At 37.5% G+C, this 22,935-nt stretch overlaps 1 protein-coding gene across 1 annotated transcript in view; it reads left to right on the forward strand.

Moving 5' to 3' along the window:
- The window catches only part of anapc1 (anaphase promoting complex subunit 1), a 52,702-nt gene that overhangs the window by 19,105 nt on the left and 10,662 nt on the right, over positions 1–22,935 (forward strand). The window contains exons 29-48 of the mRNA XM_079249229.1: positions 998–1,084; positions 1,918–2,057; positions 2,135–2,253; positions 2,648–2,778; positions 5,166–5,306; positions 7,081–7,233; positions 7,367–7,448; positions 8,046–8,137; positions 9,098–9,232; positions 9,599–9,681; positions 12,109–12,187; positions 12,294–12,368; positions 12,480–12,532; positions 12,678–12,825; positions 12,974–13,170; positions 17,067–17,153; positions 18,769–18,886; positions 21,564–21,641; positions 21,771–21,838; positions 22,039–22,177. Coding sequence (XP_079105355.1) covers positions 998–1,084; positions 1,918–2,057; positions 2,135–2,253; positions 2,648–2,778; positions 5,166–5,306; positions 7,081–7,233; positions 7,367–7,448; positions 8,046–8,137; positions 9,098–9,232; positions 9,599–9,681; positions 12,109–12,187; positions 12,294–12,368; positions 12,480–12,532; positions 12,678–12,825; positions 12,974–13,170; positions 17,067–17,153; positions 18,769–18,886; positions 21,564–21,641; positions 21,771–21,838; positions 22,039–22,177 — 2,205 coding nt within the window. The remainder of the gene's footprint in view (positions 1–997; positions 1,085–1,917; positions 2,058–2,134; positions 2,254–2,647; positions 2,779–5,165; positions 5,307–7,080; positions 7,234–7,366; positions 7,449–8,045; positions 8,138–9,097; positions 9,233–9,598; positions 9,682–12,108; positions 12,188–12,293; positions 12,369–12,479; positions 12,533–12,677; positions 12,826–12,973; positions 13,171–17,066; positions 17,154–18,768; positions 18,887–21,563; positions 21,642–21,770; positions 21,839–22,038; positions 22,178–22,935) is intronic.

Genomic DNA, 22,935 nt, shown 5'->3' on the forward strand with positions numbered 1-22,935 from the left:
GTAAATATGATTTGACTTTGGTTTTAATGTGCTTTGAAGTCTTTTGGAAAAAAATGAAGGAGAACTACCATCTTGGCTTTGCAGACAAAATGTGGACCTAGAAATGATCTCATTTAGGTTTCCATGAGACATTAGCAACTTTTTTCTAACCAACAAATAAACAAAAAGTTATGGTTTTGTTTCTTTTATGCTTTTCTTGTAGTTCTTGATGTTCTCATGAAATTAATGTATATTTGACTTTAGAAATCCATATCAAAGTTAAATTACTGTAAATTCACACACTGAAATCAGCTGAAATCTCAGCCTGTTCCTTTTTCGGTTGAAATTTATATACTGAGTTTTTCTGTGGTTCATCAACACTACAATGAAATGAAGTTGTTAGGATAGTAGGGATGTACCGATATCAGTATCGGTATCGGCTCAATACCAAGCGTGTGTACTCATACTTGGTATTAATAAAAGTGTACTGATACCACAACTGATACCCGATACCACGCTAGTCAAGCCAGCGCAGATGTGTTTGATGACATGCTTCGGACATGTTTTAAAATAAATAAATGTGACATTTTTTGTTACACTAAAAGCGAGATCTTTGTTTTAAAACCACACATTTATAGTTTTATTTAGGTAAAATGTCCCAAATCAAAATAAAACTTGTTGAAATTGTTAGATATGTAATGTTGTTATATTTGTATTGGTGAGGTAACTTCAGAAAGGATGGGTCATTTATTAAAACCTAATGAAATCTTAAGCAGTTATAACAGCAATAATAACCATAGTCACAATAATGTTCACATAAACAGATTTGGTATCAGCAATTAGTGGTATCGGCTGATATTCAAATTTCAGCTATCAGTACCGGATCGGAACTCCTGCAAAGTAGATCGGTGCATCCCTATAGGATAGGCATCATTTGGAATTATTGCTCTTCTGTCTACATGTTAGCAGCTGTTTGTGTCGCTGGATGAAAAGCTGTGTATTATTTCTATGTTTCTAGTCTGTAGGTTCAGGACTGTCTTTAAAGCCTCCTGCAACCACCGAAGCAGATGATGAAGAAGATGGGATGTCAGATATAATTCAAGAGGTAACCGTATCATTCAGCTATTATTTAGAATAAAGGCCTTTACACACCTGCTCTGAATATTTCCTCCAAATAATTCACACAGCAATATTTATTTTTATTGGAGGAGTGTAAAGTCAATGAAATCGTTCACATCACCAACGAAATTCCATCCAGCGAAGTTTTGTTTTTTTTTTTTTTTTTTAAACTGATGTTACTTTTTTTGTTTGAAATATTTGTATCTAACAGATATATAATCAACCAATCAGAGAAAGCCTGTTGACTGACAGATCACTGGTTGCAAGCTTTGCAGGTGCAACTTTTGGTGCTATTTTAGTCAAACTTTGTATCACCACGGCTGAGCATCATTATAACTTCTTCTCTGCTTCCTACGGCAAGCAGCTAGCTGCTAATGCACGTCCTTGAACTGGACATCCTAAAGTCCGCCTTGAAGCGGCCGCGGTCCATCTTCAGCTTTATTAAACAATGAAACTCCTTGAGTTCTCCTCTCTTTTCTAGAATAGGCCATACAAAGTGCCTCTTTTTGGCTTTTCTTTTGCAGCATCAGCACACTGTTGTCGTGGCTTGATGTGGCATCCACCTTGCGAGTTTGTTTGAGAATTTTCATAATTTATTTACAATTTCGCATCAAGATAAATGTCGACAATTCACTTCTGAATAATTCACAATTTCTGTCATTTATTCACATCAGCCTTGGTGTGGAAAGGCCTTTAGACTAAGTGTCTCAGAAATCATCTTTTCTGTTTGTTTGTTTTTTTTTTGTTTTTTTTGCGGTTTTTCATGTATAATATATCTGTCAAAAATATTTTCTGAAGTGTCTTTTGTTTGTTCCTAAGGTCACAGGACTGATCTGGAGTCAGGATCTTCGGGTCCAGGAAGTCAGGAGGCTCCTGCAGAGCTCCAGGCCTGTTCGGGTCAGTGTTGTTCAGCTGCCAGAGGTTTCTGACCACGAGTACATAGAAGAGAAAGAGAACAAGTGAGTGCTTTAAATTTGAATTATAATCACAAACATGCTACAATTGTTTAGCTTTTTTTTCTTGGTATTCTCCCCAGACTCCTTCAGTTGTGCCAGAGGACAATGGCTCTCCCGGTTGGCAGAGGCCTCTTCACGCTTTTTTCCTACCAGCCCGTACCAACTGAACCTTTACCTCTGCCAAAACTGAATCTTACAGGTAATGTGGTGATGCTGAAGTATAATTTTCTTTTCTATATTAACCTTTAAAAAAAAAAGCATGGACTTTTAATGGAATTATCTGGAAGTCTGATGAGATCTTTACAGGGAGACTGCAAACTGATAGGTTAACTCTGCCAGAAAGTAATATTTATATGTTGATTTTTACGAACTGATGCATTTAATTGTATCACTGTTCCAAGAACAAAAACAAGACTTGGCAAAATAATCTATAATTTAGAACATTAAGAAAGTTCTTGTTTGTTTTTGTTGTTTGTTTGTCTAAATTCCTTTACTTACATTAATCAAAAGAAAAAAATCCATTATTGAGGTTTAAGGTATTGAAAATTTGATAGCTATAAATCATTTCTTGTCCTTGTGTTCTTTAACTCCAGGCCGCGCCCCTCCCAGGAACACAACAGTAGATCTCAATAGTGGAAACATTGATGTCCCCCCCAACATGACCAGCTGGCCGAGCTTTCATAATGGTGTAGCCGCGGGACTCAAAATAGCCCCGGCATCACAGGTCAGTCTAAAACCAGAGTTTCAGCTGCTGTTCAGGAAATCCTATGTTGTATATGTCTACAATACAATATGTACAAGTCAGGGGAAGGTGAATAATGAAAGGTGTGTTATCAGACATTACTGCAGGTCAGTGTTCTTTAAAGTGGAACTATTATGTGCATTTCAGGCTAATTTATTTTTATTTCTGAGCCCAGAAGGGCTGGGATTGATCGAGTTATTGTCACAAATGGCTTTATTTACTTCAGACCGACCCTCTCTGTAGGCTGTCAGATCAGCCTGTGGGCAAAACGAGTGGATTGAGACTCTTCCGCATTAAGCCCCGCCTCCCGCCACCGCACTACGTCGGGAGCGCGCACCGCAACTGCTTTCGCCGTCATTGTAACATCTCATAGACAGAAGGATTAGGCTAATATGAACTAAATAAAAAAAACAAAATACAATGTCAACACATAGCATACAGCCCTACATGTTGGAACCTGAATCAGACCCTGAAAACGAAGTGGAAAACAGCAACCCACAGCAACGAATGCAGCAGGATGTCTCTCTTTGGTAAACTCACCAGCCATCATTGGAAATAACTTTATCCCACGTTTTCCACCCGCCTGATGTATTTGTACATGCCCTTGTTAACCAGTAGAAGGTAACCAATCACCGAACCTTATCCCCGGGACGTCACAAGGATTTCCAAGTAGAAAAAACTCTCTAAAACGACACGTTTTTCGTCGCCATGGAAACCGAACGGAGAGCGTGCTGGAACTCAAACTCAAACTCAAACATGCGTTTAGATGATAAAAAACAGTGCCGTTCACATGTCTGATGAGGATTCAACACTGTAACACTGTAGAAAGCTCAGAAAACTTGAAATACCATAATAGCACCCCTTTAAGTTACATGTTTGGTTGGTCGGTAAGTGATACAGCAGTACTGTACCTGTTGATGACATGCCTGGAGGTCGTTTTAAGCCCTTAAGGAGAGTTTTTACATATTTGTGAAATTTGACATTAAATATCATTTTCATCTTTTTTAGTGGCTTTTCCATGTAGTTTTTACTTCCAGTTAATTAACCTTTGTATACATAGTGGCCATCTAGTTGACACCTATTTAAAGCTTTTTTTCTTGCATATTCATGAATGAGGATGATATTTTTGTAAATAAACCACTTCAGTGGATGTTTGTGAGTCATCCAATACATTTCCACTCACTGGAGAAGAAATACATATAATTGAACTTAAGGTAATTATGCAGGTTTGCCTTTGAGATAAATGGGAAAATGATACAGCTATGTTTTGGCGAAGATTTACATTATATAATCATGATTATAAATTATTTTATAAATATTTTAAAGAATACATTAAAATAAATCATAAATTCCTGCGATGGCCTGGTGAGCTGTCCAGGGTGTACCCCACCTTTTACCCAAGGACTGCTGGGATAGCCTCCTGCTTCCCCGCGATCCTTCATCGGGTTAAGCGGTTAGGATAATGAATGGATAAATGATAATTTCTAAATATCACTAATAAACAAAAAAGTATCATTTAATATGACTGTAGAGGTAAAATACAGTTATTTAAAAAAAAAAAAAGTTGCATGAAAGGGTTAATAAAATTTCCAGAGGCTGTACATGCAAAGCACAAAGAGGTAGACTGGGGACTAGTGAGCATCTGGACCGATATCCAAGATTAGTCATCCAAGCTCCATGAACACACTGGGAAGATGGCCCCAAGGGATGAATCCTATCATCTGGCTATCTCTGGCTATGAAACCTGGGGGAGAAGAGAATGGAGGAACCATCATGGGAGGAAACACCCTGCATGGGATGTACTACTGAAAGATAGCTGAAGAGGCCAATATGAACAAATCCTACCTATGGCCAGAGAAGGACGCCACAGAGGTGCTAATAGTGGCAACACAGCAGCAAGCCTTGAGTAACAGGGTAATGGAGGTCCAGATCTACCACACCAGGCAGCACTCCAGGTGCAGACTGTGCAACAAAAACTCTGAAAGAATCCAGCACCTCACAGCAAGGTATAGGATACTATCAGGCAAAGAATATATGGAACACCATGACCAAGTAGCTGCTTAGTGCACAGAAACATCTGTGCACAATGTGGACTGGAGATTCATAAGTCACAACGGGAAACACCTCCTAAGGTGGTGGAGAATGAGAAGGCTAAGATCATATGGTACTTCCAGTTACAGACTGGTGGCCAACTGACCAGACATAGTGGTCATGTGACCTACCCACAGGAGAAGGGAGGGTGGCTGAGGGAAGAGTTTTTTCTGACAGAAAAATCCTCATAAGTCATTTGCAGATAACACATTTCTCTTCTTAAAACAGTTAAGCATGTATGGATGTTTTTTTTTTTTTTTTGTCTGTATGTATTTAAGGTGGACTCAGCCTGGATTGCCTACAACAAACCAAAAAGCCCTGAGATGGCAAATGAGTATGCAGGCTTCCTTATGGCACTGGGGCTGAATGGGCACCTCACCAAGCTGGCCACACTCAACATACATGACTACCTCACCAAGGTGAGCACATGGCCACACAAAGGCGCATACTGGAGTCATTTTTATGTTTTTTTTTCTCTTCTTATTCACATTGAAACATAATAAACATGGCATTTCTATGTGTCGCACTACAAACAGAAGGGTAGATATGTAGATTTTAATGAGCGCCAGCTGCCCTAATGCTCAGTTCACAGTAGATGGTGCTCTACATAATTCTCCTCTCAGTAACAGGCAGCTCACAGCACGCGCACCAACTTCCAAAGGAAGGCAAATGCGAAGTTTAAAATCAGTTTATGCAAAGATGCAGCCATTTACTCTTGTTTAAGTTGCACATACACAACCACATGCACTCTTTTCTCGAAATGAGTGTAAATGAAATGCGCAGATCGCAGCCGAGCAGCTAGTCAAAGTGAAACTCTGCCTTCTGAGAACTTTGAAACAAGACAAGCCTTTCCCACTTTCAGGTGAGAAAAACAGGATGTTGCTAGCATTTGTGTTACTGCTTCATTTAAAAGTCAGAACAACAACTTGGATGTGAACAAACCGAGTTTAAAATGTAAATCCAGACCGTAGCCAGCCAGGTTGACAGTGCTTTCTCTATTAGTCATCTCTACGGTGTAAGACTGTTCTCATCAATATTGAAATAAAACTACATGTAGATAAGAAAAAAAAAGTGTCACTTCTCATTGCGTCCAGCCAGATAGTCTGGCACTTGAATTTTTTTTTTTTTACATGCGTACATTCAGAGTTGTAGTAAACAGCAGACGACTGCCTTGAAATATTCAAAGTACACTTCCAGAGTAGTTCTTCTGGACCATAAAGGCTAATAATTGCATTTATGTGAAAACACTGTTGTTGATAAGAATCTGTTTTTGATATTTCTGTGTTGTTTGGATTGATACCTTAAATCTAAACAAGCTTAATCTTGTATATTAAAAATTGTGACTCAACAAATAATAAAGAAAAAAATAGAAAGTAAAGCCAGATTAATTTTTTAATCTGTTGAAAGTGATTTTCTGTTAGATAGATAACAGTTCAAGACAATGGTTCGCTGTTCAAAGAAAGAGGCAGTGAATAAAATCAAAGTTGTAAGTGATCTATATTGTGTTACTACCAGCTCTCAGTGTGAATGAAAGTTGTAAACGTGGCTGACAGTGAAGCTGGTGGTTTTCTGTCAGTTTCTGCTCCTGCAGTAAAAGAAAAATGGAGCTCACACACTCAGGATCTGTTCATTGGAATTGTTCGCTGCTGCGGTTTAATCATTGTAATTTGTTCACCTTGTTGTTTTAGTCTTGTAAAAACATGAACTAATGAAGTAAAAACTGTTTTAAAATATGAAATTCTTAATTATGTTGGGAAATCTTCTGGAAAACGTGATTAATTCGGTTTTAGTGGTAAAATACACAGAAACAAATAAAGCTGTCAGTTATGGTGAGTGAGAGTGGATGCAGTTTGGTCTCCTGAGTTTCTTCAGCTTCACACACTTCACAGCAAAAACAGTAAATGCATTTAGATAATGTGGCTGCTTTAAGGTCTGCAGTGACGGAGTATTGTCTTTACTATCCAAGGACACACATGCTACATACATCGCAGTACAGTACTGTAGTAACTTAAATACTAGTTTTATATAAACGTATTCATTATTTAAAGAAAAAACAAAGAATACTCCATTCTCAGCTTATGCAAAAAAAGAGGATATGATTAATTTAATAATATATTAGAAAGGAATTATTGTTATATTATCGACAGCTGTTGGCGCCACATATCTAATGCTGTATCTATTGCTGCTTGTCAGGGCCATGAGATGACCAGCATTGGACTCCTACTGGGTGTGTCTTCAGCCAAACTGGGCACTATGGACATGTCAATCACCCGCCTGCTCAGTATCCACATCCCCGCCCTCCTTCCTCCGACCTCCACTGAGCTGGATGTGCCACACAATGTTCAGGTAAGAGACAACTTGTATATTTGGCATAATTATAAACTGTTGATGAAAATCTTCTTGCTGTTGTAGATGAAATTATAAGCTCACACAAACATCCAGCAGTAGGTTTTAAACTCTGTCTTTGCTCTTGTTGCAGGTTGCAGCTGTAATTGGGATTGGACTGGTGTATCAGGAAACGGGGCACAGACATAATGCTGAAGTTTTGTTGTCTGAGATAGGTGTGTGTGCTGCGTTTCGGTCGCAGACAACAGGATAAGCCATTTTCCCAACATTGTCTGACCAATTAAATTGAATCATCAAATAAAGTTTACTTTAACTTTAATTAATTAGTGGTCAAAACAAGGGAAAAAAACACAAGCTTTAATGGTTTTCAAATTAAACCAAACTTTATTTAAACAGCACTTTTCATACAAAAGCAACTCAAAGTGCTTTATATAATAAACACAGATGATGAAAATATATATAAAACCATCACAAATTCAAGTTAAAGACATTACAATTCCATATTATGCACCTGATACACACCTTATCACACATACATCCTCTCACACACACTAGCATTGTACAACCCCGACCAAAACATCAGTAAAATGATGTGATAGGTGGTAAACATCTTTTTGGTCTGTCACTTAATTCATTTGAGACATTTTTATTTCTGATTTCATTCAAAAATGCTTTAAAGCAGTTTCTTGCCTAAAATTTTTAGTGTTGCATCCATTTAATTTTTTATTATATACTAGTATTTGTTTTACACATAGATGGTGAAATTCTCTCTCGCTCTTTTTTTTTCTTTTCCCTTTGTGGTATTTGTTCAGGTCGTCCCCCCGGTCCAGAGATGGAGTACTGTACTGACAGAGAGTCTTATTCTCTAGCTGCTGGACTCGCTTTGGGCATGGTCTGCCTCGGGGTATGTCATCTACATAAAATTTGCTCGTGAAAAATTTATTTTGGATGTTTTATTTTATTTAACTTCTTTTGTTTAAAGTTCATTGATCGTTTAAAAATTGAAATCACTTTTCCAAGAGTGTCTTGGCCAAGACAGCAAAGCACTTTTACACTCATTCAACCTGACTATGCTAGTAAAAACAATTTCAAATCACCAAATGACGCAGAACATCTTTAAAGCAGTCTGACTGCCTGCAAATCATCTCAAAAGCATCCAAAGTGACCATGTCATGAAGTTTAAAGTCTTATTGTAGTTTGTTTCAGGCAAAGGGAGCGGTATACATGAAAGCCTTTTTTCTCCATCTTGTGCACCCAGTTTGAACGTTTTTAAGCTGCTGGAGGTTGTCTTTGAGTTGGATTTGTGTCAGGATGAATAATCCTCTTTATATTTTTGTTTTCCTTGTCAGGATTGGCTTATTTTATTATATTCTGATATGTGTACTATAATAACTATCTGATAACTATCTATTGTGGATATAATTTTTAACTGTTTTTTTTTTTTTTTTTTTTTTTTTTTTTTTTTGGCTCTTGCACTAAATATTCTGCAGATATATTCTGTGGATATTTTGTGCAAGGATTGATACTTTAGATCTTTGCTGGAATGAAAATTTGTTGGTTTTATTTCTTAAATTACTGCTAGCTCTTGTCAGAGAAAGGTTATGTCAGTGTATTCTTTGTATTGTGCTGAAGTTTTTCCATGTTTCTCACTAGACATGAACACTAAAGTTCCCACACAAGTTCATTATGAGTTTATCAAAACTATCACACCTTTACTCCACCCACTCACTGTCACTTTTACTTGTCGTTACCTCCTTTAATGCCTGGAAGTATTTCTTTCTGCCTGTTTCCATTCATCCTCTATTTCTGTCATCATTCTCCCCCCTTCCTTTACCTGTCCTCCCTCCCAACTTGAATCTGTCAGCATGGAAGCAACCTGATTGGAATGACAGACCTCAATGTGCCTGAGCAGTTGTACCAATACATGGTTGGAGGCCATCGCAGAGCTCAGGCTGGGGCCAGTCGGGAAAGACACAAGTCCCCCAGCTATCAAATCAAGGTAAACAAAATCTTTCTATCTCTCTTTCTTTACCTCTTTTATTCTTATGTGTATTTTTTTTTTAAATCATGTTAACATTAAATGGCTTACTGCATTAATATTTAACATTTTGTTTTTCTTTGGCTTAAGTCAACTTTAACATATTGGACCTCAAAGCCTTATGAAAGTTAGTAAACACAACTGGGACAATCAAGAAGTTCTTAGAATTCCTGAAACGCTGTCAGATTTAGTTTGAAATGGCAGCGATGTGAAAACTGTGCACACTCCTCCAAATGAAGCGTCTTTGTAACACAAAATGAAGCTAATTTAAGAGGACAGATGAGCCAACTTTGATTACCTAATAATCCTTGTCAACGGTCATTTCAGGAGGGTGACACAATAAATGTGGACGTGACATGTCCAGGAGCCACTCTGGCCCTCGCAATGATCTACCTCAAGACCAATAACAGGTGAGAGTCAACAAGCAACTCCTAAATGAACCCAGAAATCAGAGGTCACTTCTGCAGCTTCTTCATGCAGCAGTAAACTTTTAGGTATCAGGAATGTTGCATCAGTTTTTACTTAATGTATTGATTGGTATTTTTTTTTATTATTACTAGCATATTTAATTTAATATGTTGTGGATGTGCAGTGTCAAGTAAAAGTTTGGGCACTTAAACTAAAGGAAGTAAAGTAATGCCTTAAAATGAGACGGTACAGTGTTGCAGCAGCTCGGAAAATGATTGCATGTTGTACGTTTTGTCCTATTATCAAATCTTTATTCCAGTATTGCTATAGGAAGGAACAAGTGAAAATCAAAGGACATTTTAATGTTGCAATGTGATTTTTAGCCCTTCCATTACTCTGACAACTTCCCTCAGATTAAAGTTTAAATATTTCTGACATTTTATGTCAAAATCATTGATGTTAAAATCAGGAGTTGATTGCAGAAGTATACAAGTTCATTTCTTCATTTTACTCCTTGTCTGTCCTCACATATTGATCTCTCCACATCATCATAAAGGATGTTATTTTTTATTTAAAAAAAAAAAAAAAACCCAAACAAACAAACTTGCAGGGAGACAAGTGAGGGGCCTTTGAACGAGGTTTCACATGTGTTTACTGTGCAGAAGTCTTGTAAGCATCTGACATTTAAAAGGGCCATGATACATCATTCCAACACACAAATTTGATTGAAGTAAATTACATTTACATGTCACAAACCCATCACAATGCTAATCTGACTGTAATGAAAGAACAGACAGATGATGCATCCATGCCACACGTCATATCCCATTTATCTTGTTTTTAAATGACTGCCATGAAGTCAGGGTGCCTCATATCGTTAGACGCACGTTGCTTCAGTGTGTTTCTCCTTGTGTCTTTTCCTCACCTTCTCTGCTGCCGTCATAGATGGGCTGGAAGAGGGAAAGCTGCGAGCAGAGAATTTAGGAGTGAACTGAGGATGAGCAAAATAGAAAAATGACTGAAGGCTTTTTCTTCTGGTTATAAAAAAATGACTAGTTTCTTTCATTTACAGAAAGATTGTTGTACTGTTTTATAACACTAACTACAGTTAGTCCAATAACTCCCCCCACAAAGGATGTGTTTAACTGGTGAAACAGTGTCTCACTCAAACAACAGGTATTGCTCATATTATTAAGATATGTGCAACACGCACGCTAATTACACTAGCATTTCCACATATAAACATGCCGTTGCCAGGTAAATAACTGGGAAAACAAAGATAAACAAAACATAACATTAAAATCACGTACATGTGAGTGGCAGTATACGATGCATCTACATTCATGTGAAATAAACATGTTTTGATGCAGCGCCACTCACCAACTCAGCTTCACCAGTAAACAGTGGCAACTGTGTTGAAAGGGGATCCGGTCCATAAGAATGCAGGGGGACATCACGCCATAGTTTTGCACAAATGAAGCTGCCCCATATACAACATAGAAAAAATTATATGATAACCCAAATAAATATAGAGGGATGGCTGGCTGGTTGTAAAACAGAACACATATGCATTTATCCCAACATGTCTACAAAAGGTTTACTCCACACAATCGTTATTGTTTCAAATGGTTTGCCTGCTGAACCTGCAGCGACATTCCCAGTGGAAGGATTTTGATCGATGGTTTAGAACAGGGGTGTCCAAAGTCGGTCCTCGAGGGCCGCTGTCCTGCAGGTTTTCCATGTATTCCTGTTCCAACACATCTAGCTTCCACTAAATGGATCAAACAGCCAATGACGTGCACAACTGATTAAGCTCTACTACTAATTAATTTGAATCAGGTGTGTCTGAGCAGGGATACATAGAAAACCTGCAGGATTCTGGCCCTCGAGGCCCGGAGCTGGACACCTCTGGTTTAGAAGAATAAAGGCCCATATTTAGCAAAAAACATTGTAAGCCACTGCTTTACAATCTGTAATTCAAATGGACTTTTTGGAAGGAACTTTTTGTTTAAATAAGATCTACAAATAATTCTGAATTGGTGAAGTTTAAGTCATTTTAGCAACTCATTTAGCAACCATGTCCTTTAGCAACTGGTTTCTTTATTTGTACTTGATACTATGACATGAGATTTCCACATTAATAAATTGCACAAAATATTCTGAATCTGTATAACTTCCTAAAGACTGATGCTGAATTACCTGAATCTGGACTCTTGGGTGCTGTGTTTGCTGATTCTTGTCCACATGGACGTCAGATCATCATAACCCATGATGCACAAGAAAAGACTCCTCTCCAGTTCCTATCTGTCTATTGGTCAAGAGGTTCCTGCTTTCCTCAAGGCTCATCTGATGCTGTGAGCCTGTTGATAGAGTGGGTGTTGAAGGAATGTATTAACACTCCCTTTTCTCATTTTGGCTCTGTCCACTAGGTCGATAGCTGATTGGCTGAAACCTCCAGACACTTGGTTTCTGCTGGACTTTATTAAGCCAGAGTTTCTGCTGTTGAGGGTTAGTATGGCATTATATGTATGTGTGAGGTGTTTTTTTTTTTTGTTATCCCCACCTTTCTTTAATCTGGTGTACCTTTCTCTTCTCATTTCCCCTGTCTTTTCAGACCCTGGCTCGATGTATTATCATGTGGGATGAAATTCTCCCTAATACGGAGTGGGTCAAAAGTAACATACCCCAGGTGAGAAAACAAACACGTGTATACACAGAATTATTGAGCAATGCTTGGTCATTGAGCAAGATGGGGTTTTTTTTCACCATTTTTCTCTCCTGCGTCTTTTTTTGTTTTCAGATCATGAGGGGAAATTTTGACCCTTCTGAAGATATTAATATGGAGGCAATGGTGTAAGTATTGAAGCCAGAAAGTACATTTTTGGCTGCTGTACAATCTGTATTAAAAATGTATAAAATCTCCCGGTGCTGTTATAGGAAGAGAAGGTTGTTATTGAAGTTGACTGATTCTAAAGTGTTATCTTTCTTTCCCCCTCAGGCAAGCTCAACACTACATTACAGCCGGGGCCTGTTTGGCGTTGGGCTTGCGCTTCGCTGGTTCTGCCAATTCTGATGCTTTCGACTGCCTCTATGAGTTTGCCATGTCCTTTATGAAGATCATGTACTGCTCTGGTGCAGGTGCTGTGGTGGTTGTGAGTGTTTTTGTTTTTTTCTTTTGTTTGTTTTTCATTTTCTAAAACCTTCTCCACTAACCAACATCCCAACCTGTGTTGAACATTAGGATGATATTATATGTTATGTCTCTGCTTCCATATTCCACGCTGGTCTCCACAGCAGACAGGCTATTACAACCTACAAACTTGCCTGTCTATGATCTTGCTGGCTATGTCCATGGTGATGTCTGGCACTGGGAACCTGAAGGTCCTGCGGCTATGCCGTTTCCACCATAAGCGAACTGATGGGGAGATGAATTATGGCTTCCACATGGCTCATCATATGGCTCTGGGTCTGCTCTTCTTGGGAGGAGGCAGGTGAGGCAATCATTCAACAGAACCAATTAAACATTGATTTGGGTTAATCCAATCCACTTTATTTATAAAGCACATTTTTCAAAACAGAATGTTGCCAAAGTGCCGCACAGAGTCGAATATCGCAAAATAAAAATAAAATGAAATAATAATGTCGTTAAAATAATAACAGGTAAAACAATTAAAGATAAATAAATACCCAATAAAATAACTAAAAATAAAAATAAAACAAAAATAAAATTGGGCCTTTAAACAAGACGTAAAGTACTCCACTGTGTATTTAAGTATTTATTAAAAGTCTTTTTTTAATCAAACAATAAGTGAGCTCTCGAAATAAAGTTGGACACAAAGAGCAGAACAAATTATATTTATGTGAAACATCTTTTAGTTCATTACAAACTCCTCTTTTAATGAGTTTATGACTGGAACAGTTATTTTAATCAACTGGGATATAATTCACCACCTCATGTGCGAGGTGCATTTTGTTGTCCTCACAAGTCTGCAAGAATCTTCTGGGTCCGCTGCAGCAGCTGTTAAACAAAAGTAGTATATTAGACTGACTGCTCTGTCTACGCATGCACTTAAATCAGTTTCCATTCAGAAAATAGAAATGAGTGAAAAGCAGCCCTTCAACGTGCTGTGTGTGTACCGCGCATGTGAAGCTTCAGCAAAGCTGATGTTGAAGGTGAATAAAAGGACCTGGGTGTGCATCTGTACAGTCAGTTAAAACCGATCTACCCAGTCGTCCAACAGCTTCTGAACTAACCTTTTTTTCATGTCCTCCTCGTGGTTAAAGCTGATGATTTGACAGATTTTAATGTGGTCACCAGATTAATGCAAACCCTGACAAACAGTGTCTCTGCTTGTCAAAGGAAACTTTATAGATACATGTTTTTGAGTACAGAGATGGGTAATAAAAACTGTGTTGTTTTGTTTACCCCAGGCTACTGGTTTTTGTTCCCAACAAACCCAACAGTATTTATTTTATTAATTAATGACTTTATTCGTCTTATTTTTCTGAGATTTAGCTTCCACAGATGAATTGCTAAAATAAGTGTTCATGCTTTAAAACATTGTAATGCACAAAGTTTTGACTGGATGTCTCAGAGGATATAGCAGCACAGCATAACCTTTTCCCCATCCACTCTGAATCTTCTAAATTCACAAGTATAAGATATTAACTTGTTCCCTCAAATGGCAAATTAAAGTGTTTTAAAGAACAAACAGAAAACATGAATAAGGAAGAAATAAACCTTGAAGCCAGTGATTTAGTAAACTTCTAAAAACAATCTTAAATATTGATAAAGATATCAATAAACAGCTATAAATTTGTTTGAACAGTCAGTTAATTTCTGTCTAGTTTTCTCTTGATTTTGTTGATCAAAGAACACAGTAAAATATTGCTGAACATATTTTTGAGTTTCTCCGTGCGGCTTTATTTGCATTGAGATGACTCTTTCTCCACATATCACATGCAGCCTGAATGTTGGATCCAAAAAGTCCACAGTTGCAACAAAATGTACAAATAAAACTGCCTGTTTCACTTCATGGAAGTACCTGTGTCCAATGGACAGTCCACTAACACCTTCTTACGATGTCCTCTATTGTTTGATCTTGTGCTTATGTTGTTCTCACTCATATGTAAATCGCTTTGGATAGAAGCGTCTGCTTAATAACTATAGAATAGAATATAACAGAATTTATACAGTGTGTGTGTGTGTGATAGCCAAACAAGTCTTCTTTGAGAGCTGCGTTGTGCGTAATGAATGACATTTATATGGACATAGACACACTCACTCATTACATGTTGCAAATGTCTCTCAAACTTATAACCGCAATCAGATGAACCTTTTTTTGTTTTGGGGTCATATTTTATTTTAGACCTGCCAGGTGAAAGCTCACACAGCTGCTGGGACTGCAGGTTTTGAATGTCATCGTTTAAAGCCTGTATTGTCCGGACTGGTTTACTGTGTGTCTGCGGAGGTCGTACCGGAGAGCGGAGTCATAAGGGGGCCCTGCCATTCATCTGTCTTTCAGCTTCTCACTCATTTACATTGAAATATCTGCACACATTTTACTGTTATCTCTACATTGCTGTTATTCATGTAGTTTTTTTTTTTTCCTTCACATTCATGTTCTCACCTCTGTTTTCCAGCCCTGATCTCTGTGTGGTTCTTTTTTTTTTTTTTTTTTAACTGTTTCTGTTTTGTTTTGGTTTTTTTTTGTCACCCTCCTCCTCCCTTCTTTCTTTGTGCTCTGTTAGTTTCTATTCCCTTTTATTCAGTTCTTAGAAGGAAACTAAAGTGAAAGGCTTTCTTTTTTTTTTTTTTTTTTGAATCCAGTCACATGTGATTTCCAGGATAACCGTCACTGCATGCTGTTGGTCAAAAATAACTTGTACTGAAGACTGCGGAAAACATGACTTTGTCCAACTGTATTAGCTCATTTAGCAGGAAATCCACATAGTGACTCATGAGTTCTAGTCTTGCATAATATTTCTTAAAGGTATAAATGAAATAAAATGTATTATTATTTTATAGTGTGGAAAAAACATAAATGAAGCAGGTCTTATTATTTGCTGCACATACTGACACCCAAAATACATTTTTCAGAATGGTTTTCTTCGAAGACATGGTTGTATGCCAGCAGTTTTAATTTTAAACCCCGCATGGTTCGATGATCAGGATGATTTTGTGTGATATGACGCTATTTGACAACTGTAAAGTTGCAGAATTTATGTCTTGACGAAGATTACTTGAAAGAAGTTTTTTAAACAGCATTTGTAAAAAGTATGTGTGTCAGTGGCGTTGAGCCCAGGAGGTAGAGTTTGCCCCATGTCTGGTGGCTACAACTCCTCAGTAATGCTGAATCTTGGCCTGTTAGTTTGCTGCATGTCTCCCCTTGTTTTCGCTCTCTGTCAAGCTACTGTTCAATAAAAGCCTTTAAAAGGACACAGACACCTCTTACCTTATCCTCCCCTTTGAGGGGAGTAAACAAATATCTAGATATATTAACTATTTTTAATTTAACATTATTTTTATTGGTTGTTTCCCTGAAGCACCCAGTAAAACAACTGTATATAATTATAAGGGAACAGCTCACTGAAATTTAAGTTTCTTCCCTTCATTAATTCAAAGGTTGTGACAGTGCAGCGGCTCCTGCGTGCATGCATGCAACAATAACATAGTTATAAATATAATATTACTTCCCTGCCAGATGAAGCCCTCTTGTCACATGTCATGTGTTTACTGTGGAATCATAGTTTGACCTTTTCAAAATGCAGAGGAGAGGAAAATATCCATTATTTAATCAAGTGAAGTCCAATTTGTTACCTTCTGATAATCATTGTGATTTTTCTGGTTCTCAGAAAATATACATGTTTTTCATAACCATGATAGACACCAAAGCTCTTTAAATTGAAAATGTTCTTAAATGCATCACACAATTAAATGAAGAGCAATGTGCTTTACCCCAGAGGACTTATTTTAAGAGCCTTCATACATCACCTCCCCGTCCAAAACAGTCGCCATTGTCTGACCCGACATTTTTATAATAACCCGATTAGTCAAAGTGCACTCTTAACTCCCTGCTATTACATTTAAGAGGCTCTGTTTTGGTCTTTAATGGTTTGAGTAGGATTGTGACACACCTTGTTTAACTAACAGAACTGTGTGATTATAAAAAAAAAAATCTGTCATTTGGAGAACAAAGCTTTGAAATGGCTGTTCGGGTAGCAGAGCTGTGTGATACCTTTTATGTTCATGGTTTTGTATCTTTTTCCTTTGTAAATTTTGCTGCATGCTTTGTTGACAACTGCTGAGAGCTGCTGGTGTTTCAGTATGTAAGTGATGGAGAAGAACTGATCTTCATTAAATGTGATTTTTGCTGTCTAATACCAGGTACACGCTCAGCACCTCCAATTCAGCCATCGCTGCTCTCCTCTGTGCCTTGTACCCACACTTCCCTGCCCACAGTACTGATAACCGGTAAGACCAATACAAACACTCTGCTGTGAGATTTTTTAAAATTATTATTATAGTCTCAAAAGTTGAGACTTATGTGAGGAAGTGAAGCTCAGCTTGACAATACGTGTGTGAGTTGGGTAGTTTTTGGAAAAGCTGATAGACCAAGCAAAAAAAAAAAAAGTGCTCCTCATAAATTCACACACAGGTACATTTGTACATTATTTAAAGGGGTGCTATGATGGTATTTGGAGTTTTCTGAGCTTTCTACAGTGTTACAGTGTTGAATCCTCGTCAGACATGTGAACGGCACTGTTTTTTATCACCTAAACGCATGTTTGAGTTTGAGTTTGAGTTCCAGCACGCTCTCCGTTCGGTTTCCATGGCAACGAAAAACGCGTCGTTTTAGAGAGTTTTTTCTACTTGGAAATCCTTGTGACGTCCCGGGGGATAAGGTTCGGTGATTGGTTACCTTCTACTGGTTAACAAGGGCATGTACAAATACATCAGGCGGGTGGAAAACGTGGGATAAAGTTATTTCCAACGATGGCTGGTGAGTTTACCAAAGAGAGACATCCTGCTGCATTCGTTGCTGTGGGTTGCTGTTTTCCACTTCGTTTTCAGGGTCTGATTCAGGTTCCAACATGTAGGGCTGTATGCTATGTGTTGATATTGTATTTTGTTATTTTATTGAGTTCATATTAGCCTAATCCTTCTGTTTATGAAATGTTACAATGACGGCAAAAGCAGGTGCGGTGCGCGCTCCCGATGTAGTGCGGTGGCGGGAGGCGGGGCTTAATGCGGAAGAGTCTCAATCCACTCGTTTTGTCCACAGGCTGATCTGACAGCCTACGGAGAGGGTCGGTCTGAAGTAAATAAAGCGATTTGTGACAATAACTCAATCAATCCCAGCCCTTCTGGTCTCAGAAATAAAAATAAATTAGCCTGAAATGCACAGAATAGTTCCACTTTAAGTACAAAATATCATATATGGGCTTGTACATTTTTTTTCATATTTGCACTACCAAGAACAGTCATTAATCATTTTAGTCTGCAATGGAGTGCATAAAGTTTAACAGTACAGTCTTCCTTAAACTTATTCTTTTATTAAAGAAAAGGCTGAATTCAAGTCACAAGAGTGAGCGTCTGGTGGCCGGGCCTGCGCCCGTGGGTCTCATTGAACCAGAAGGAGAAAATGATGTAATGGTTTTCATGAAATTTTTATTTATTATTACTTTTGTTCTTTTCAGCTCATTTCACAGGCTGCTGTTTTTTTTTTTTCTTTCTTAATTGGGACGTTATGAATACATTTGAGGATGACTGTATATTCTGATTCTTTTGTAATTGAATCCCTTTGATAGGTTAATGGTGCACCGTGACTCCCAGTTTTCCCCCTGTAAACCTGACTGATGGAAAGCAAAACTGTTTGTTGTAGCTTTTGAAATAAACAGTGATGCTCCTGAGCTATTTGATATGGAGTAAATTAATTTTGTATAGAATATAAATTGAAGTAAAATAAAAAAAATAACAAATATATTATGATGACTTAAACTGTGTATTTTTAAGTGTTTGTAATTGTGTATTATTGTGTGTTTTTGCAATAATGAGAAGTGATGGATGTTGCTGCTTTTTCCTGCAGCTACCACTTGCAGGCCCTGCGGCACCTTGCCGTGCTGGCTGCGGAGCCTCGGCTGCTGGTTCCTGTTGATGTGGACTCCCTGAAGCCTTGTTACGCCCTCCTGGAGGTCACTTATAAGGTCAGTTCACATGACATGTGGAACCTGAATGAATAATGAGCTTCCTGTTTACTTTGTTCGTTTTGTGGCAGATTTGAACATATTTTGTAAACTTGTCAGAACATTAGATAAAAATAAACCAAGACAACATTTAAAAGATACATGCTGACTTTTATTTCTTTAGTTCTTCTTTCGCTTTTCAGCTTTAGAAAGAATCAGGTAGTCATCCCACCTAATTTTTACCTGCTGCTTTTGTCTTCATGCATCTCTGCATCACGCCAAATTAAAATAAATAAAAATGACAATATATGTACAGAAATAAATCCTGTGTTTTCTTGCTGTACTGATTACTTTAACCTTCAACACACTTCTAGTCATGCGCCAATTGTGCGATTGTTGCAAGTGCTGGACAGCTGCCGGCGCATGAATGCACCGAAATGCAGTAACACAGTTCACTGTTCGTGAACTTGCAGAGCCACATTTAGAAGACAATGATGTCTCTGAAGGGGAACTCTTTGAGCTCTCGTCCGCGAGACTTATCTGTATGCGAACCAAGTAAAAGACTTAAAGTGGGACAGAGCAGGATGATCGAGTTGTGTTGCTTACTTTGAATTTCAAAGTAGAATGCGCCCCTGATCTTCACCAATAAAAAGGTCCAAAGAGAAACTTTAAATGAATTTTTGTTTTGTGTGTTTTTTTTCCCAAGAAAAATATGCAAAAGACAATGAAAAAGACACTGAACATATTTAAATCTGTTACAACAATAAACAAGAACGATATGTACTTTTAAAAGGTAGGCATGATTTGGTTTGTGAAAAAGAATGCAGTTTTATAAGGAAAAACCTGCATTTTTTATTCAGTGTGCTGAAGGTTAATTCTTAAAAAAAAACAAAAAAACAAAAAAAACTGAAGAACTTTCAGTCAGGCACGGCTTTATGCAATCATTCTCTCATTCCTTTAGTCGTCTATTTTATTTCTTTTTGTGGTTATTGTTAAACACTTTAATTTCATAACAAACTAAAAAATATGTTGTATTATGTTTATTATGTCGAACGCCAGTCGTGGCAGTGGGTGAATTACTGAGAAAAATCAATGAGCGATATTTTTCTTGATTGATAAATTGTCTCCTACTCAAGACTAATCACCTTTTGTTTTAAATATGAGGAACTGAAATCCAATAAATGCCCAGAAACACGTCTATGTTTCCCTTTTTCAAGGAATTGTTTTGAAAGAAGAAATTCCAATACACAACCGAAGTGTGAAACACAGACCGCCTCTGTGTTGACTACGTATTTATGTGGCTCATTGCAGCTAAATGTTGGATCATTTCAACACTTTACATCGTTGTTTTCTTTTCAGTGTCATAATCTGTACAGAGAAACAGCAACAGTATCACACTGTCTGCATGATGGCAGTGTGGAGAAATGCAACAAGCATGTGCTTAAATCTGCCAGTGAAAATCTAAACTCTCCCTTAGTTTAGAAATAACACTTTCAGTGATCTTTGCAATATTTCTGCTATTAATCAACAGTTTTGTTAAGATGTTGGAGTATTGGAAGGACTTCCAGTTTATTTTCCAATTAAAATGTTTTTTTTTTTTTTATATCTACCCTACTTTTGCTTCTGATCATATTATTTTGAATGGTTGCTTATTTTTGGCTATTTAATATGTTTAGAATAAACATTTTTCAGTAACTTTTAAGGTTTCAACCTTTGATTTCAACTTCTTATGGGTTCAACATACGGAAAGCAACAAATGAAAGTCATTGCCACTACGGGGGAAACCCAACACACGGGATACGACATCAGCGGTGTTGTACATCACGCTCTTAGATCGCTTGTTATGACATTGCAGGGAATTTTGACATTATCACTACAGTGCATGACAAATAAAGCAGGAACAATGATTAGCTAGAAGATTTTGCTTAAATTGACAGAAATCTTGGAGTTAACTCTACTTTAGAGAAGAAAAACACAAATTTGGGTTGATTTTGTTTTAAAAACAAGGAAACATTCCCATCATCATTTAATGTCAGATCTCAAGACTGATCCAGAAAAAATAATTATATAATTGATCAGACAATGAAACCCTCACTGATTGGTTGTAGTGCCATGCAACGGCACCAAAAGATGAACTTTTTTCACCTTTGTTGTGTCTACATAAACGAGTGCGAAATTTCACATGCACGTATGTTGCATGTCGCTTGGCTGGAGGAGGGCAGCAATATTTCCTTCATTGTGCAACTTCTATAAGAAATGAATGGAGACCAATCTACATGTGTCAAGCCCATTAGCCATTCATTATTGTAATTATAAAATAAATACTACAAGGTTTCCTTACACCTGCGTACTGTTTAAACAGCTGTTTACACATTACACGCATGTGACCTATTGAAACTTGACCCATCATAAAGTTTAAAGCATGCCTGAACACACACAAATAGTACCTGAAGTAATTTTTGGTTAAAAAGAGAAATATTGTATAATTAATTAAATTATAACACTTGGTAGGACTATCGACAGGAATCTGTCTGTGTAAATGTCCTGTCTTCTATTCTTTGTAAACAAAACCTGACTTTTTATGGATTGTTAAAGCACCTTAAAGCAACCGTAAGGTTATTTTAAATACTTTAAGTTCAACTTTGAAAGTCTGAAACTGTATATATGTGACATTTTGATAATGCGTATATTATTTCAGGGGACCAAGTGGTACGATGAGACAACGGTCGAGCTGATGGCTCCTACCATGCTTCCTGAGCTGCACCTTCTCAAACAGGTAAAGCCTAAGTACAAATATTAGCACTGTTTAATCTTCGTGACATCTGAAATCATTTGAAATGAAATGGCCAAGTTTTGATTTCTAAATGTTTTTCTGTTTTGATTTGTAATAAAATGTGGACCTTAGGTAAAGGTAAAGGGTCCACGTTACTGGGAACTGTCCATAGACCTCAGCAAAGAAACGCATCATCTGAAGTAAGTCTAGAAGAGACCTGATTTACAGGTTTCAGTGTGTAATCTGTTAAACCTCACCAGAATTGTTTTTCTTTATTATTATAATTATTATTTTCTCTGGTTAGAAAATCAATACAAATCTGGGATTATATTAATAAAATCCAAATGGAAGTTTTTAACTGCTTATTGAAATCAGAAATCTGTCTCTGTCACTCCTTGAGGTCCATTCTTTCCAGAGATGGAGTCTTGTACGTAAAACTGAGAGCCGGCCAGCTTCCCTACAAAGATGACCCTCAGGGTTGGAAGAGCCTGCTGGCTACAACCGTCAACCACAGAAACTCTGGAGTCCGAGCCTTCAAGGTAAACACAAGAGGATGTCACATCCACCAAATAGCCACATCCATCATAAGAGGTCTGTTGAGTCTGTAGAGCAGAGTGATCTGACAGCGAAAGCTTGCTCTGACATTACATATGAAGTATATTTCTGATAGTCTCAACTCTGTGGTTGTTTGCCACAAATGACCGAAGCAACATCCCTGCGTAGGTGGGGGAATTTTAGTATTGTTTCTCTTATTCATGAGATCATGCTGCATGATTATGTTGCATATTGTTTGGTAAGTTCCTGCAGAGACAGCCACACCTTAACTTACTAAAAAAACACAGCTGTTTTAAATCTTTAAAATGTATTTAGAAACACACTGCTTCTAAATTTCACTTTGTGTTCAGTCTGAGTACTGAGTGCATAAGCTTATTAGATTCTGTCTTGCCACAAAAACAAAGATATGTAGATTTTTTTTTTTTTTTAAATTTCCATATTAGATTTGCGTCCAAGTATTTATCATCCAGACATTGGTCTTTTTATTTCTAGGAGAGTATGAATCTTCGAGTGTCGGATCTATAACAGATGTTCACTTGTATGAATTGGCCTTTTTAATGGACATTTTTCATTATTAATGATTATTGTCAGACGATTGGAGCCACTGCAAGGTTGCTTTCATGAAGACTAAGCAGCATAAAAGATTCACTTTAGATACGTGGATTTCAAAACAGAGCAGCACTTCAGTGGAAGTAAGTGGAAATGAAACAACTTCCTTCCCCCGGTGAATGGTTGCGTCCAG

The sequence above is a fragment of the Telmatherina bonti genome (assembly GCF_933228915.1).
Source record: "Telmatherina bonti genome assembly, chromosome: 11".
NCBI lineage: Eukaryota > Metazoa > Chordata > Actinopteri > Atheriniformes > Telmatherinidae > Telmatherina > Telmatherina bonti.